This window comes from Macrobrachium nipponense, chromosome 10 (genome assembly GCF_015104395.2).
Source record: "Macrobrachium nipponense isolate FS-2020 chromosome 10, ASM1510439v2, whole genome shotgun sequence".
Taxonomy (NCBI): domain Eukaryota; kingdom Metazoa; phylum Arthropoda; class Malacostraca; order Decapoda; family Palaemonidae; genus Macrobrachium; species Macrobrachium nipponense.
The window spans coordinates 29,064,561-29,079,487 of NC_087204.1; the positions used below are offsets into that span (position 1 = coordinate 29,064,561).

The window sequence follows — 14,927 nt, forward strand, 5'->3', positions numbered from 1 at the left end:
TTAAGGTTATGGCGGAAATCATTGGACACGAACCAGAGAGAGTCCTGTGCCCTGTCAGGGCTCTCAAGATTTATTTACAAAGAACGAAGGAATGTCGAGGTCCTTCTTCTAACAACTTATGGTGTTCGGTCAGAAGACCAGATTTACCGATGTCGAAGAATGCTCTGGCATTCTTCTTGAGAGACACCATTAGACAGGCGCATTCATCTTGCGAAGACAGTGATGTTAAGCTGTTGAAAGTGAATGCCCATGAAGTGAGAGCTATATCTACCTCAGTAGCTTTCCAAAGAACATGGCACTCAATGACATTCTGAGTGCCACCTTTTGGCGCAGCAACTCGGTGTTCGCTTCACACTACCTGCGAGATGTGAAGACGACATACGAGAACTGCTATGCGCTTGGACCATACGTCGCAGCAGACACTTTGTTGGGGGCTGAAAGTAGCACTCATCCTACCCTGTAGGAAATGGGTAGGTGAGTTTTTATGGATTGTTTTATGGTTGTAAGGTCGTCCGCCTGAGCCGGACTTCCTTTCCTTTAGCCTAAGTGATGTTGGAATGAAAATTGTTAGGCTGGTCAGGTGGTGAATTTTTTACTTCGTTGCCCTCATAGTATGGTCAAAATGGTCTAGTCACATGTGGTCACGCTCCCGTTGACAGATCATCTAGAACTCCACCAGCTATATAGGTCACTACCTTGCTGGAGACTCTAGTAAAAGCAGTAGCAGACTTGGGTGACAGTAATCACGAAGTCAGCTATGCTAACAGGTAAGGAACCAAGATGTTATTCATCTGCATGTAATATGTTTCCAAATCCTTTTCTGTCTCTCCCTACCTCCAAAGGTGGGATTCAGCTATATATATATCTGCTGGTAAGTTTCATGAACAAATGATATTGTTAAGATACAATAAAGTTTGTTCATACTTACCTGGCAGATATATATAATCAAAGTACCCACCCCCCACCTCCCGCAGGAGACAGTGGGAATAGAAAATCTGAATAGAAAATGGAATGGTCCTGACACCCGCCTACAGCGGCGGGAATGGTACTAACCACCTGGCCGACCACTACGTGAGCCGGGAGTTTTTGAAATTCTGTCGGACTTCGGTAGAAATACAGCTATATATATATCTGCCAGGTAAGTATGAACAAACTTTATTGTATCATAACAATAACATGTTTTTCGGGCTTTTCTGTCCCCGAAGAGGGTTCAAGGCTGTCTGGAGACAGTTCAGGAGTTCTTGGACAAAAAGGTAAGTTCTGCCAATCAGTGGATGAGGCTCCTGGGCAAATTGACGTCAGTGGAGAAATTGTGACGTTGGGAAGACTGCACATGAGACCTCTGCAGTTTTTTCCTGAGAGCCTCTTGGTGCAGGAAGACACAACCAGACTCGATTACCTTTCCTGTCACAGATCAAATAAAAGAGGACCTAAGGTGGTGGCTCTCTCGAGCAAGGTTAAGGAAGAAAGGGTTAGATTTACGACCCATCCTCCCCGAACCTACAGTTCTTTTCCGACGCATCGGACACAGGTTGGGAGCCCTACTGGGAAATCAACGGACTTCAGGAGCTTGGTCGGAGAAGGAGAAGAAGTTCCACAAATGTAAAGGAACTGTTAGCAATTTTCTTGGGGCTCAGACAGTTTCGGAGCTTAGTAGAAGGTCGAGTAGTGGCAGTGCATTCCGACAACTCCACGGCTCTCTCGTACGTGCGGAAACAGGGGGGGACTCAGTCTTTCTCTCTGTACGAAGTAGCCAAGGATCTCCTCCTGTGGTCAAACGAAGCGAAGGTTCAGCTAGTCCCAAGATTTGTTCCGGGAAAGATGAACGTCCTGGCGGACGAGTTAAGTCGTCAACAGCAAGTGTTACCTCTGGAGTGGACTTTGGACAACAAGATTTGTCAGAAACTTTGGCGCCTTTGGGGACGACCGTCAATAGACCTGTTCGCGACATCAAGGAACAACCGTCTTCCTCTCTTTTGTTCTCCAGTCCCAGATCCTCTAGCTTGGTCCGGTGGACGCAATGCTGTTGGATTGGTCTGGTCCTGGAAGCTTATGCATTCCCTCCGTTCGGTCTAATAAGAGAGGTGCTGAACAAGTTCATGTCGCACAGCAATGTAACACTAACGTTAATCGCTCCCTTTTGGCCCAGGAAAGAGTGGTTCCCGGACCTTCTCCAGTTGTTAGTAGACTTCCCCAGACTTCTTCCTCCAGAGAAGTGGCTTCTCAAACAACCTCACTTCAAGAGGTTCCACCAAAACTTGTCCGCTCTAAGCTCTGACGGGTTCAGACTGTCCGGAATCTTGTCAGAGCGAAAGGATTTTCAAGAAGAGCTGCAGAAGCTATCGCTCGTTGTAGGAGAGAGTCTTCTAACAAACTCTATCAAGGGAAGTGGAGAATCTTCAGAGAGTGGTGTAGAAGTGCAAAGTCTCTACTTCTGTGACCTCTTTAAACAGAAATAGCAGATTTTCTTCTATTTCTTAGGAACTCTAAGAAACTGGCTCCTTCGACGATCAGAGATATAGAGCCATGCTCTCTTCGGTTTTTTCGACATCGAGGTTTGGATATTTCCTCCAATTCAGATCTGTCAGACCTCATTAGGTCTTTCGAAACCACTAAGCTCCCGCAAGATACAGTGGCTTGGAACTTAGATGTGGTGCTTAAGTTCTCATGGGGCCACCGTTTGAGCCTTTGAAGTCGGCTTCACTCAGGAACTTGACTAAGAAGGCACTCTTTCTTATTGCACTAGCTTCTGCTAAGCGTGTCAGCGAATTGCACGCTATAGACAAAAGAGTCGGTTTCTCTCAAGGCAATGCTGTATTTCTCGGTATCTTTGACCTTTCTAGCCAAAAATGAGAATCCTTCTAATCCTTGGCGAGGAGTTTTGTGGTAAGGAACTTATCTGATTTGGTTGGACATGAGGAGGAAGAAAGGCTCTTATGTCCAGTCATGGGCTATTAAGCAGTATCTGTTTGCCACTAAGGGTATTAGAGGACACTCTTCTAAGCTCTGGACCTCGGTTCAAAATCCCTCTCGTCCTCTTTCTAAGAATGCTATATCGTTCTTTATTAGAGAGCTTATCAGGGAAGCTCACTCGCAGTCCGAGAACGACAATCTTTCCGTTCTGAGAGTTTAAAGCTCACGAGGTTAGAGCAGTGGCAACTTCTTTAGCATTCAAAGAAAGAATTTATCTTTAGCTTCGATTCTTCAGAGCACGTTCTGGAGATCGAATTCAGGTTTTTTGCGAGTCATTATCTCAAAGAGATAGAAACGGTTTTCATTTCGAGAATTGTAGAAAACGTTAGGTCCGGTGGCGGTTTCTGGCATGGTGTTGGGAGAAACGGCACAGGGGTCGTCACCTCTATGCTAACTTTTCACCTTGAATAGGTTGTCGAGTTCAAGGGAAGCTGGGGGTACTGAGTACCTGGATACTCACCAGTCTGTTAGGTCAGATTTTACAATGGTTGGGTATATATGTTTTTAAATCTGGTGTTTGGTGACAAATGTTTTGTATGATTGAATTTCTGGTCTTAGCCCAGGGCAAGGGCAATCTTTGTTGTTACTATCCTCCGTCAGTCAGCCTTGACTCGCTTGAACTACGGAAGGATTCCACTCCTGTAGAGGCTAACTTTGGTCAAATTCCAATTCCTCTACAATAGTAAGAAGAGCACCGACCAGAGGCAGTAACAGTCTGCTGTAGCTCTCTTACAAGGTAAGGTACAACAGACACCTTGAGTGTTTACTGGTATTGCAATAAATGTAACCATTTAAAATACTAGTGGTCCTGAATCCCACCTCTACAAATGTGTAATCAGCTCTATAATTGTTCGGTAACGACACTACGAATAAAAAAATGGAAAAAAAAAAAAAAAATTTTTTTCATTATTAAAATGAGTTTTTATTGTATACTTACCGAACAATTAATTGCATTAATACCCACCCTCCTCCCCTTAGGTGGACGGAGCGGGCAGAAAGAATTGGATTCACCTGGGCAGTTGTACCTGGTTCTCCCGCGAGTGGAGGGAGATGACGTCATCACCACCAGTGTTGGCAAAAACGACCGACGCGCTAAATTTGAATTTAGTATCCTGCCGCTCGTGGAAATCACGGCTCTATAATTGTTCGGTAAGTATACAATAAAACTTCATTTTAAAAATGAAAATTTCATTTTTGGGCAGGGCAAGGGTGAGGAGTGGCAATACCATATCAAACGTCATCAGTAAATTTGGGTAGTGTTTGAATGCACTATATAGATGTAAAATCTATCAGTGTGAGATTTCTCTGTATATTAAGACCCTTTATAATATTTTACAATAGGTAACAATGTAAATAATGCCTTTTATTTAACGTAGCACATTGCATATATTATTATAACTGGGCAACCAAACGGTCCCCCAATGAAGACAAATTATCACCTATAGTAGTACCAATCTATGGTGAGGGTTTGGGCGTGTCTAAAAGTGAAAACGCGTTGCCATATCTTCAAGCTCTTTGTAGAGGTGGCCAAAGTCAACGCTCTGTATTTCTTACTAATCACCCAAGGTAAACATTACCCTTAGGTCTTAACCTCTGTCCTGTACAGATTATCCTCCTTTCAGAGTCTGGTGAAAGGGTAGTGCCCACTCTAATTGTCTTAAAAGGGTTTGCTGGTATAAGTTTATTTTTCCTTTATTCAGATAGTGTGTATTGGCATTAAAACTTCAGATATGAAACAGTTCTTTTTATTCTTTGATTAACTTGTATTTATTAACAACCTACATGAGAGAAAACTAAAGGGAAATCATGGATATGATAAATTTCACATTAATCATTTCTTTATTTTAGAAACATTCAAGTAATAAATACAGTACATTTAATAAATAAGAAATATAATGATACACTTTATTTAACCTCGTGATGCATGCATTTTCAATGGTTTTCAAAGAGAAAAGTACAGAACAGCGTAAAAAGATGAGAGAGAGAGGGATGAACAGCGTAAAAGACGAGAGAGAGAGAGAGGGATGCTTTAAGAGGACTTCTCATCAGAAGAGTCAAGACTTACAATAAATGAATCAATATATTTATCAATCAAGATATCTTTTGCTGCATCTTCCACTTGCAATTGCTCGGCATGTCTTACGGCCTTTTCCCAATTTTCAGGTGTCACAGTATCCAGAGCTTCTTTAGTAAGTTCCGATAGGTTTGCCATCTTAAAATAGTTTAATTTCACTATGAAACTTTTCACTTGGTCCCAAATTAGTTATGTTGGGTTGTATTGGCAGTGGTAGGGAGGAAGCCAAATAATTTCATGTCCATTTTCTGCTGCAATTTTATCTACGACATAAGTGTTTTTTATTTTAATGGAGTACCTCCTTTACCATCTCTAAAAGTTGACCCTTCAACATTTTCTCTGTTGGTTTCGCACCTTTAGAGATGAGCCATTCTGTAATGACTTCCTTTTTGCCTGACATCGTTGGTAGTCTATCTACTTTCCTTGAATGATAAGGAGCATTACCCATCACAATAATTGAAGTTGGCAGTATGTTTGGGAGCAACTGGCAACAAAACCATTCTTCAAACACTTCGTGATTTATTTGACGGTGATAATCGCCGTCATTCTTTGCAGTGAATGTGAGCTCAGCGTTTGGAAATGAAGCCTTCTGCAGAGCCTGCATGCAGAATTATAAGTCGGCCACCTTTTCCTGACGGCACTTTAATTCCAGAAGCACTCTCGGATTTGTTATCTTTCCAGCATTTTCCTACAGTGTAATTTTGATTAACCCAAGTCTCATCCAGGTAAATTACATTTCGTCCGTTCTCCCTGACGTTTTGCATTTTTTCTAGGAATCTTGTTCGCAAGCACTGCACGTCATATCTTTCCATCAAAAATTTCCTACCATCGAGTTTTGCTTACTGGAAACTAATTTCTTTCACAATTTTTCTTAAAGATTCTCTACCCCCTTTGAATCCTGTTCTTTCCCTTATTTCAGACAACATTTTATTAATGGTTGGAATTTCTTTCCTCTCATAAAATTGGAGAATTATCCAACGAAGCAAACAATTGTCAAAGTCATCCAAACCAGTCACAGGTTTCGATCTTTTTCCTCTTCTTTAAATCGAAAACTGGGTTACCAGATAATTTTTGTGACTCTCGTGCTTCTTTACTTATTCGTTCAACTGTAGCTTTACTAACTTTTGTTGCCTCAGCTGTACAAAGAGTTGCATTTGCAACATTAGTAATGGGTCCTCTGTTTTGTTTCTCCATTGTGAAGTATCTTAAAACATTATGAATAATTTGCCTTGCATGTCCCTTGAATGACTCTCAATGAGGAACTCTGACCATCCATGGCGACTACAAAAGGCTGTACAGGTACTATCCGACTTACAACCTACTCAACATACGACCACTCGTACTTACAACCTTACTTCAGACAGTTGACCATTGAGTTACTTGGCACTGCGCCATCTCATGAGAACTCTCATCACTCAGGCAGCATCAGTTTGAGTTACCCTGCCCTATCTGCAGCATCATTTGGTATTAACTGTACTGTAGACTGAATTGCAAACCAATTTACGTAAGAATCGACTTCTGACATGCATGCAAGAACCTAATCCCATTGTAACTCAATGCCTGATTGTACGTAATATATACTATTACATAAATGATTAAAATGTATTAGTAGAAGTACATTATGGTAAAAAGATTGAAATAATGATTGTACATTACATTACAGTACTAAGTAGGCACTTATATAGCAAAGGTTTGATAGTATACCCTACCCAGTATGTTGGCCACTTTCTAAGGTTTGACTTACATCCATTCCGACTTACAACCAGTGGGTCGGAACCAAACTTGGTTGTAAGTAGGATAGTACCTGTATTGTCCTATAATGACAACTACAGCTCATAATATACCCGTGCCTGGCCTGAGACACGAGGTCAGAGAATACCAAGCCACATTTCTTCACTTTATAATGTTAATATTAATGACTAGTTTAACACAATTGTCATCGGGACCTGTGTACAAAAATTACGATTCAATCATTTTTGGAGCAAATTTATCAATTTCAGTTACTAAACTGCTCCCTTTGCCTCATTAAAATTTTAATAGATTGATGTTTGACAACGCTAGACCAATTTCAATCCTAACAACGGTATTTGGATTTTGTTCATCTTATCCCCCGGATATTCTTTTTTCAAATTCAGTTGACTGTTGTCTTGGAACGTTCTACACAAGGAAAAAAATTAACATCAAAGATGAAAAAAAAAAAATCATATTCAAATTTCTCGATTTATAGAAAAGTTCAGATAACAGACATCTTTTAAGCATTTAATCACACACAAATGCACACTCGTTTGAGCACAACTATATTTTACATCGCTAATCCTTACCTTCACCCATAAAAGGACCCCAGCTTATAAGATTTGACCATTCTTAAGAGATTAACGAAGTGTATATTGTTCTTGACTGACAGATACAGATTTCGATACTTGACCTGAGAATTGAGATTGTAGATGTGGCAACATGTTTGCCACGTTTCTCTGATATGATATTGAAAAACCTAAGAATGTTGATCATTAACAACTGTATACATAAAAACTATGTTTAGGAAATATTTCAGAGTAATTCCCTTCAGTTTTGGCATATAGCAACGACCTATATTCCATAAAATTTTCCTTAGAATGGAAGTTTGGCATTGCACGTAAATGACTTTCGTCCCAACAAAACCCTCACCACAGATTGGTACTACTATAGTAAGAAGAATTTTTTATTACTGGGCCAAAAGGTAAACTGCGTAGAATTGAGTGCAGACTGACTAGGTGGGCAGTACATCTGCCCCGACCATTGGTAACTGTTACCAGCCGTTAAACACATTGTGTTTAACGGCTGGATTTCCAGCTCGTTGCAAGTTATTCTCATATATGAAGACCTCAGGTTTGCATGTTAGGAACAATACAAATTACTTATAAGATTTGTCATTTTAATTGCTAAATTCGTATGTATAGGTAATAAATTATCTTTCTTTATTCCCACCAGGAAACTGGCTGACAATAACGTATAGCGATGTTATCGTCTATGGTCAAAGAGCATCAGAGCCGACTACAAAGTCGTAAAGAAGAACAAGGTGAGACGTTTAAATTTTTTTTTGGTTTGGTTTTAAAAGTATGTACAAGTGATTTTCACCAGTACAGTATATATAAGCACTTGTTAGTATTTTACTAAATAGAAAATGCAGTACGTATTGTATTTAGTGGTAGGTGATCTTGAAAATGGAAGGACTTCAATACTACAGTAGTACCTCGAGATACGAAATTAATCCGTTCCGAGGTGCCCTTCGTATCATGAGTTTTTCGTATCTTGGACCACATTTTACATGTAAAATGGCTAATCCGTTCCAAGCCCTCCAAAAACACCCCAGTAAATTTCATAATAGAATAAATTGACCTATAAACAATGAAATACTACAACAATTTGACCATTCAATACATAACTTAATAATAAAAATGCAAAACCTGTAATAAAGTATATATTAGTGTACAAGAAATATTATTACTGTAACGTAAAATGTGGAAGCTTACCTTTCGAGTGAGGCTATCTCCGAAAGTGGCGGCAGAGGAGGAGGAGGACAAACGGCAGATACGTACACTTAACTTTACGAAACACACAAAAAAATGTCAGAAAAACAAACTAAACTTTACAAAACACATTAACAAAACTGTAACACTTAACTTTACAAAAAACTTAAAATAAAATTTATTTTGTCTTTTTTTTATTTTTACATTTCTTTTTATGTACTTTTTTATACTTTACGTAATTTCAATTTCTTCACCACCGAATGGATGCCAGTCCGGTTACAGAATTTTTCAAACCACCCATGAGAAGCCTTGAACTCTGGGGTTGCCGTTGATGTCCCCTCTCCGCCGTCGTCTTCGGCTTGGGCAATCAAATCACCGAAAATAGCGCTGGCCTTCTGGCAGATTGCCGTCTCGGTTTCGTATCGCCAATCGATTTCTTGTCCCTCGATCCATACAAGAAGCAGCCTTTCCATTTCATTATGCACATGGCTCCTCTTGTTGGACAAAATAGTCATGCCCTTGGAAGGTGTAGCTGCTTTGATGGCTTCCTTCTGCTTAAGGATGGTGCCTATCGTCGACGGATTTCGGCTGTATTCCTTAGCGATCACACTCATCCGCAAGCCAGCTTCATACTTTTTTATTATCTCCATTTTTGTCTCCATAGAAAGCATTCTCTTCTTTCTGTGAACTTCAGCTACTTTCTTGGGACCCATGACTAATATGTACTGTACGTAATTAAGTTACGTATGTAGTACGTATACTAATTAGGTTCTCACAACACGATAAAGTAGCACAACGAAATCACTAACGAATTTACGATACTAAATGAAATCGTTGGACCGAACGAATGCCGCATGCGTAGGATAAAGCTTCGGGTGCGAAGTGGCCGAGCGAAGGTACGCCACCACGTAAGATGCATGATGGGAGGGATGCTGTCCAATAGGAGAGGATCTCATGGCTTGGCTAGCATCAGGAACCAATGGGAGAGCAGGAGGATGGTGGCGAGTCTACTAGAACTAAGATGGCGGCGCGCGGCGCGAATCTCGGACTTTCAGAAACCTTTCATATCTTGAAAACTTTTCGTATGTAGAGCAGTAAAATTTTTCGTGTCAGCTTTCGTATCTCGAGTTTTTCGTAAGTTGAGGCTTTCGTATCTCGAGGTACCACTGTAATAGCAAACTAGTATAAGGTTCTTCCTAATATGTTACCTTGGTTTGTGTGCAAGTGGAGTACATTATGCTGTAACAGAATGTATAGTAGTATATAAGGCAGTCCCCATGTTACGACGGTCTCGGCTTACGACGTTCCGAGGTTAAGGTGCTTTTCAATTATATTCATCAGAAATTATTCCAGGGTTACGACGCCTACAACACTGATCTGGCAGATGAAATATGACACTAAAAATGCAAAATAATCAATATTTGAAGGTTTTTTTTCATGAAAAATGCAATAAGAATGCAGTTTACATAGTTTTCAATTCACACAAAGCATTAAAACTAAGGTTTTCTTAGGATTTTTGACGATGTTCTGGGTTATGACGATTTTTGAGTTACGACGCGTCTCAAGAACGGAACCCCCGTTGTAACCCGGGGACTGCCTGTATTTGTAACTTACTATTCCTGCTGTGCTTTTGTAGGCACATCTTGGTGGTTTTGTTGAAATGTTGTCAGAATACAATATTTTTTGGTATTATAAAGTACTGTAGTAGTATATTATTATACAGTATAAAGTGGTTTAATGTAATTTCTGATTAACATTTCTTTACTAAAAGTAGAATTCAGGCACCAATATACTGTACTGCATAAGACTCCCAGTACATAGAAGTAACTTGTCAATGAGGGTTATACATTCTGGTAGATGTCTTCAAAATCATATGTAGTACAGTATTTTAGATTTTTTATAGATTTTGTTTTGTTCTGTGGTTTGGTTGTGATGTGCATCAGTTGCAGTTTTAAAATGTCAGCCTTTCACTACATCTCATGTGATGTAATAACTAGATTTTTATTGGAGAGTGATTAATAATATTACATAAATTACTCATGCAAGTTTTTTTTTTTAAATTCTGTACATAGCTTGAAGATTTTCAAACCCAACTTCTGAACTGATTTTTTCATTGACTGGTATGCATCACTGGGGTAGTTTTGATTTAAGCACTATTTTCTCCAAAATACTTTGCATTTCAGGGACTCAGATACTTCTATACTGCTATATGTACAGACCTTGCTTGACTTCACCCAGTTACTGTGGTACTGGATGGGCAGTTTTAATTCAGTAATCAGTATTCTTAACTGGTTTCTGCCTAATGAATGCTTGCAATTCAGTATATAAATTCTTTTGTGTATTTTGGGTTTTTTTAAAAACACTGATAGGCATCACTGTACATTTTAGTATAAGGTTCTTTGCTATACAAACAGTCCTTCTTCTTATGGATTTATTTGGTGGCAGTAAAAGTTTGTCACAGTACCCCTTTTTTTCTTACTGTATAGCTGTCAAATGTCTATGATTGTTTGTTATGTCTTCACCTCTCATTGAAGAACAGATTCGTTGGATAGCCATATGAGAATGTAGTTATAATATTTGTGTGGCTCTCCATTAATGTTAGAAATTAAAGGAATTTTTGGAAATCCATTTTCAAATTTTTTTTTTCTTGAAGAAAAATATTTCTTCTATGTACAAAGTTGTGTAACTCAAGGACACCAGGGCTAACAAATTCATAAGAAATAAGCACACATCCTCCGGTGTATATGACATTCAGTAAAATACTGCTCAAGGCATTTGCACTTGAAGAATATCCATCCCTGATATCTTTGTTAGGAAGTTGTAAGTAACACCAACAGCTGTGAGCAGTGGTAGAAAACCAGAGGAAATCCTTTCATACACATGTTACAATAAGTTTTTTGTACCTTTCTTCTTCCTCATGAGGCCATTCATGTGAAATCTTTAAACCTATCCCAGTCTCTTACATACAAAGCTTCACCTTATATGGAGTGGCTTTGTCATGTTTTCTTTGATCTCTTCCCTTAATTGTTCCTTTCAGTTTCTTCAGCTTCATCTTCCAATTTTCACCTCGCATAGCCTCATGCCAATGATGTGTCTTAACTAAAATAAAATGATCAGAATGTTAATCCTGACATACCAGATGAAGCCTTATCTGCAGCTGGTGAATTAAATGTTATTGTTAAAATGGGAGATAATGCAAATCCTACCTGTTTTGCCTGTAATCCTATACTACCTATAAGGTTATCTGTCAGTAACTTTAATATTTTGATCATACATCATTATACGAACAGTTAAACTTTGCTTGTTTAAGTTAAGGTTTATATGTTAGTAAGAACTTTTTCATTATTATTTTTTGTTTCAGAACGTAGACGTAAAGAAGCTGTTCAGGCCAGTAGTAATCTTACCCACGCTCTAGTAGATCATCTGAATGTAGGGTGAGTGCAGTATATTGGATTTTACTAGTTGTTTTGTTCACAAACGGTATTACGAGTGAAGTGAAATCATTACTGAAAACAGGCTCATTTCTGGCGTCCCAGCCCACCCCTAACACTATTCAAATGCTAATTGTATCTCCAAAAGTATTGAAGATAAAAGAAAAATTCTTTCAGCAGATAAAACCGTACACCTTTAAATTTCATCCCATAGAAGGTTTATTTCTAAAATATCATCATTCACATTTAAATGATGTTTTAACTACTGTTGCATTATAATTTTCTCAAAATTTATTTCAGCACCAAATTCGATAGTTTTCTCGAATACTAGGCTTAGTTAAACTATGTCTTCTCACCTTCGCTATAAAGAATAATTTTGCATTGTATCGTTTGTCATATTATTAGTAGTTTGATGTAGCAGGACTATTTGAAATGCAAGTAACGATAAAGTTTATGTAGCAGAGAGTTCCAAGATACCTAGTTAACCTTATGATGGTTTAACTTGAAGCTTCGCAAGTTATTTCATTCAGGGTGCCGTACTGGTTTTACTTATGCTCTCCTGTGTAGTGTACACAGTTGGAAATTTAGTCATCAGGAAATGAAAGATGAAAGAAGCATCTCTCTGCAGAGGGAGTCCCTCATTCAGCATGATGTACATGTTACGTAGTGCTGCTTCTATTTCTTATTTTAGTTAAGCTCTCTCTTCCTTGCCCCCTCATCAGTTTCAGTGATATTGTATCTATTATAGTTTCATGATTATGGGTCGCATGTTGGGAATCGTCTTTACAATATGGGTTGAATTATAACCGAGTGAGTAGCCATTGTGGTGTTAGTTTGTACTATTTGAAGGACACCACAACGATCAAGAAGTTCCATCCTATTTTGCCCAGTGAGAAAGCTACACTTTGCTTGCCATAATTATGTATTAGTGTATGTATAGATTGTGTTGTTTACTAATTTTATTGCCAAATTTTTTATATTAGATTTTCTATGTTATATGGAGGAAATTCAAATGGGTTTTATTTTGTGCTAGTTAGTTTGTAGAAATCTTAGGAAGGTTTTTATGTGTTCCATGAGGAAGAGGGGTTATTAGACAATTGGCATGTTTAATTTCATTGACATTCTGTCAAAGGTCAGATTCTTTTTCCTAACTGCTTCAGGCTTCCAGATTCAGTAGCAGTTGAATATCTTCAAAACTTTTTGCCCCCATTCCTTTAGGGGTGAAAATCTTGAGGACATTTGGGTTGTGATGGTTGAGTTCATAGCATTCCCTTTGTATCATCTAAATGCCACAGAGTGATGGTGGTTCATAGAGAAAAGATGCATTGTTGTGGTATCCCATCCTTAGTAGCATCAGCCGGTATGATGTTAGGAGTCTGCATCATTTCATAGTTTTCTAATTGCCATGGATGCATTACATGAAACCAACTTTCGAATGTGGGTCTAGCTGTTAGGGAATATTAGAATAATATGTTACAAAATATAAAAATAATCTGGTTAATATTGCGGTTTTGTTGCTTAAAAATATCCTAAATTTATCCATGTCATAAACTTGTCTTTTGTTATTGCAGAGTTGCTCAGGCATACTTGAATCAGAAGCGACTGGACAGTGAAGCAAGCCAACTTGAACAAAATGCAACAAACTTTCAGAGACAGACATCACAGTGGCTTGGATTGATTGCTTCTTTCACAGACTCAATGAAAGAAGTTGGTCATGTACAGAACTGGGCCTCTACTATTGAAGGGGACATGCAGACCATTGCAACAGCCTTAGAATATGCATATAAAGGTAGGGAAGCTTCCATGGAAGTTCGTTTTCAATTTGATTTCATAAGTAAACAATATTTTCTTTGCAGTGTTTAGTCATTTAAAAAAATCAGGCAAATGAATTTACTGAATGGACAGGGGTTAAAACTTAAAACTCCAACACAATTAGGTAATAGTTGGATCAACAATGTTTCATGATATGTACAAATAGTGAGGAAATCTTATGTACATACCTATAGGTTACCAGCTGGCATCCCTTCTTCACAGTCAACAAATTCAGGTGATTACCTTGTTTATAAACATAAGTTGTTATACATACAGAATCTACTAGACACTTTTTACCAGATATGTATGAAATTTTAATAACCATAATGCCATCTTAACTTCTCACATTCTAACTACTTCTTGGATATCATTAGAAAGCCTGATATTCAAATGCAAGAATAGGAGGAAATGCTGATCTTTGTAGCAGGATGTAAATCCTGCTAAGGAAGTCAGAATTTTTTCATATTCTTGCATTTGGATCTCAGGCTTTGTAGTAACAAGCATATTTAAAATGTGTGAAGAACTGCATCATTTAAGAGGGTATTGAGGTTATTACAATGAAAGCCTGTATATGCTATTAGCAGTGAAAAATTCAAGTTGAAAAAATCAATTAGTAAAAAGATTTCATGTAAAATCTCATTAAGATTAGGTTAGGTGTGATTAGGTTATATTGGGGTTTTGTTAGGTTAGGGTAGTGATTTGAGTTGAGTTGAATATAAAATTTAGGCCAAAGGCCAAGCAAACTGGGACCTATGAGGTCATTCTTCCCGCACTGAAATGGAAATTGTCAGTAAAAGTTTTAGGTTTGATAGGTGTAACAGGAGGAAAACCTCATTATTGCACTATGAATCAAGTGTTAGGAGAGGGTGGAAAGTAAGATGAGAGAGAGAAAATGAAAGGAGGTACAGTAAAAGGAACGAAAGTGGTTGCAGCTAGGGGCCGAAGGGACGCTGCAAAGAATCTTAAGTAATGCTTACAGTGCACACCGCATGAGGTCCACTGACGGCTCTAACCCCCTGTGGGGAGTAGTGAATTGGGAAAAGTGGTTAGGTTAGGTTAGGTTATGATGTTAAAGTTTATATTTTTTATAGGCAGTTGATAAACTTACATTGAAATATTTAAGTAACAAGA

The 14,927-nt window shown here is 38.5% G+C and overlaps 1 protein-coding gene across 6 annotated transcripts in view; it reads left to right on the top strand.

Moving 5' to 3' along the window:
* LOC135223528 (biogenesis of lysosome-related organelles complex 1 subunit 1-like) overlaps positions 1–14,927 on the top strand; it is an 86,321-nt gene that overhangs the window by 23,463 nt on the left and 47,931 nt on the right. For 5 of the 6 annotated variants that reach the window (XM_064262002.1, XM_064262004.1, XM_064262003.1 and 2 more), the window contains exons 2-4: positions 8,015–8,102; positions 11,915–11,987; positions 13,556–13,773. In XM_064262002.1, the coding sequence (XP_064118072.1) occupies positions 8,042–8,102; positions 11,915–11,987; positions 13,556–13,773 (352 nt within the window). In that variant the 5' untranslated portion in view covers positions 8,015–8,041. Of the gene's footprint in view, positions 1–5,711; positions 5,773–8,014; positions 8,103–11,914; positions 11,988–13,555; positions 13,774–14,927 lie in introns of those variants that run through there. The other variant, XM_064262005.1, reaches the window with a different exon arrangement.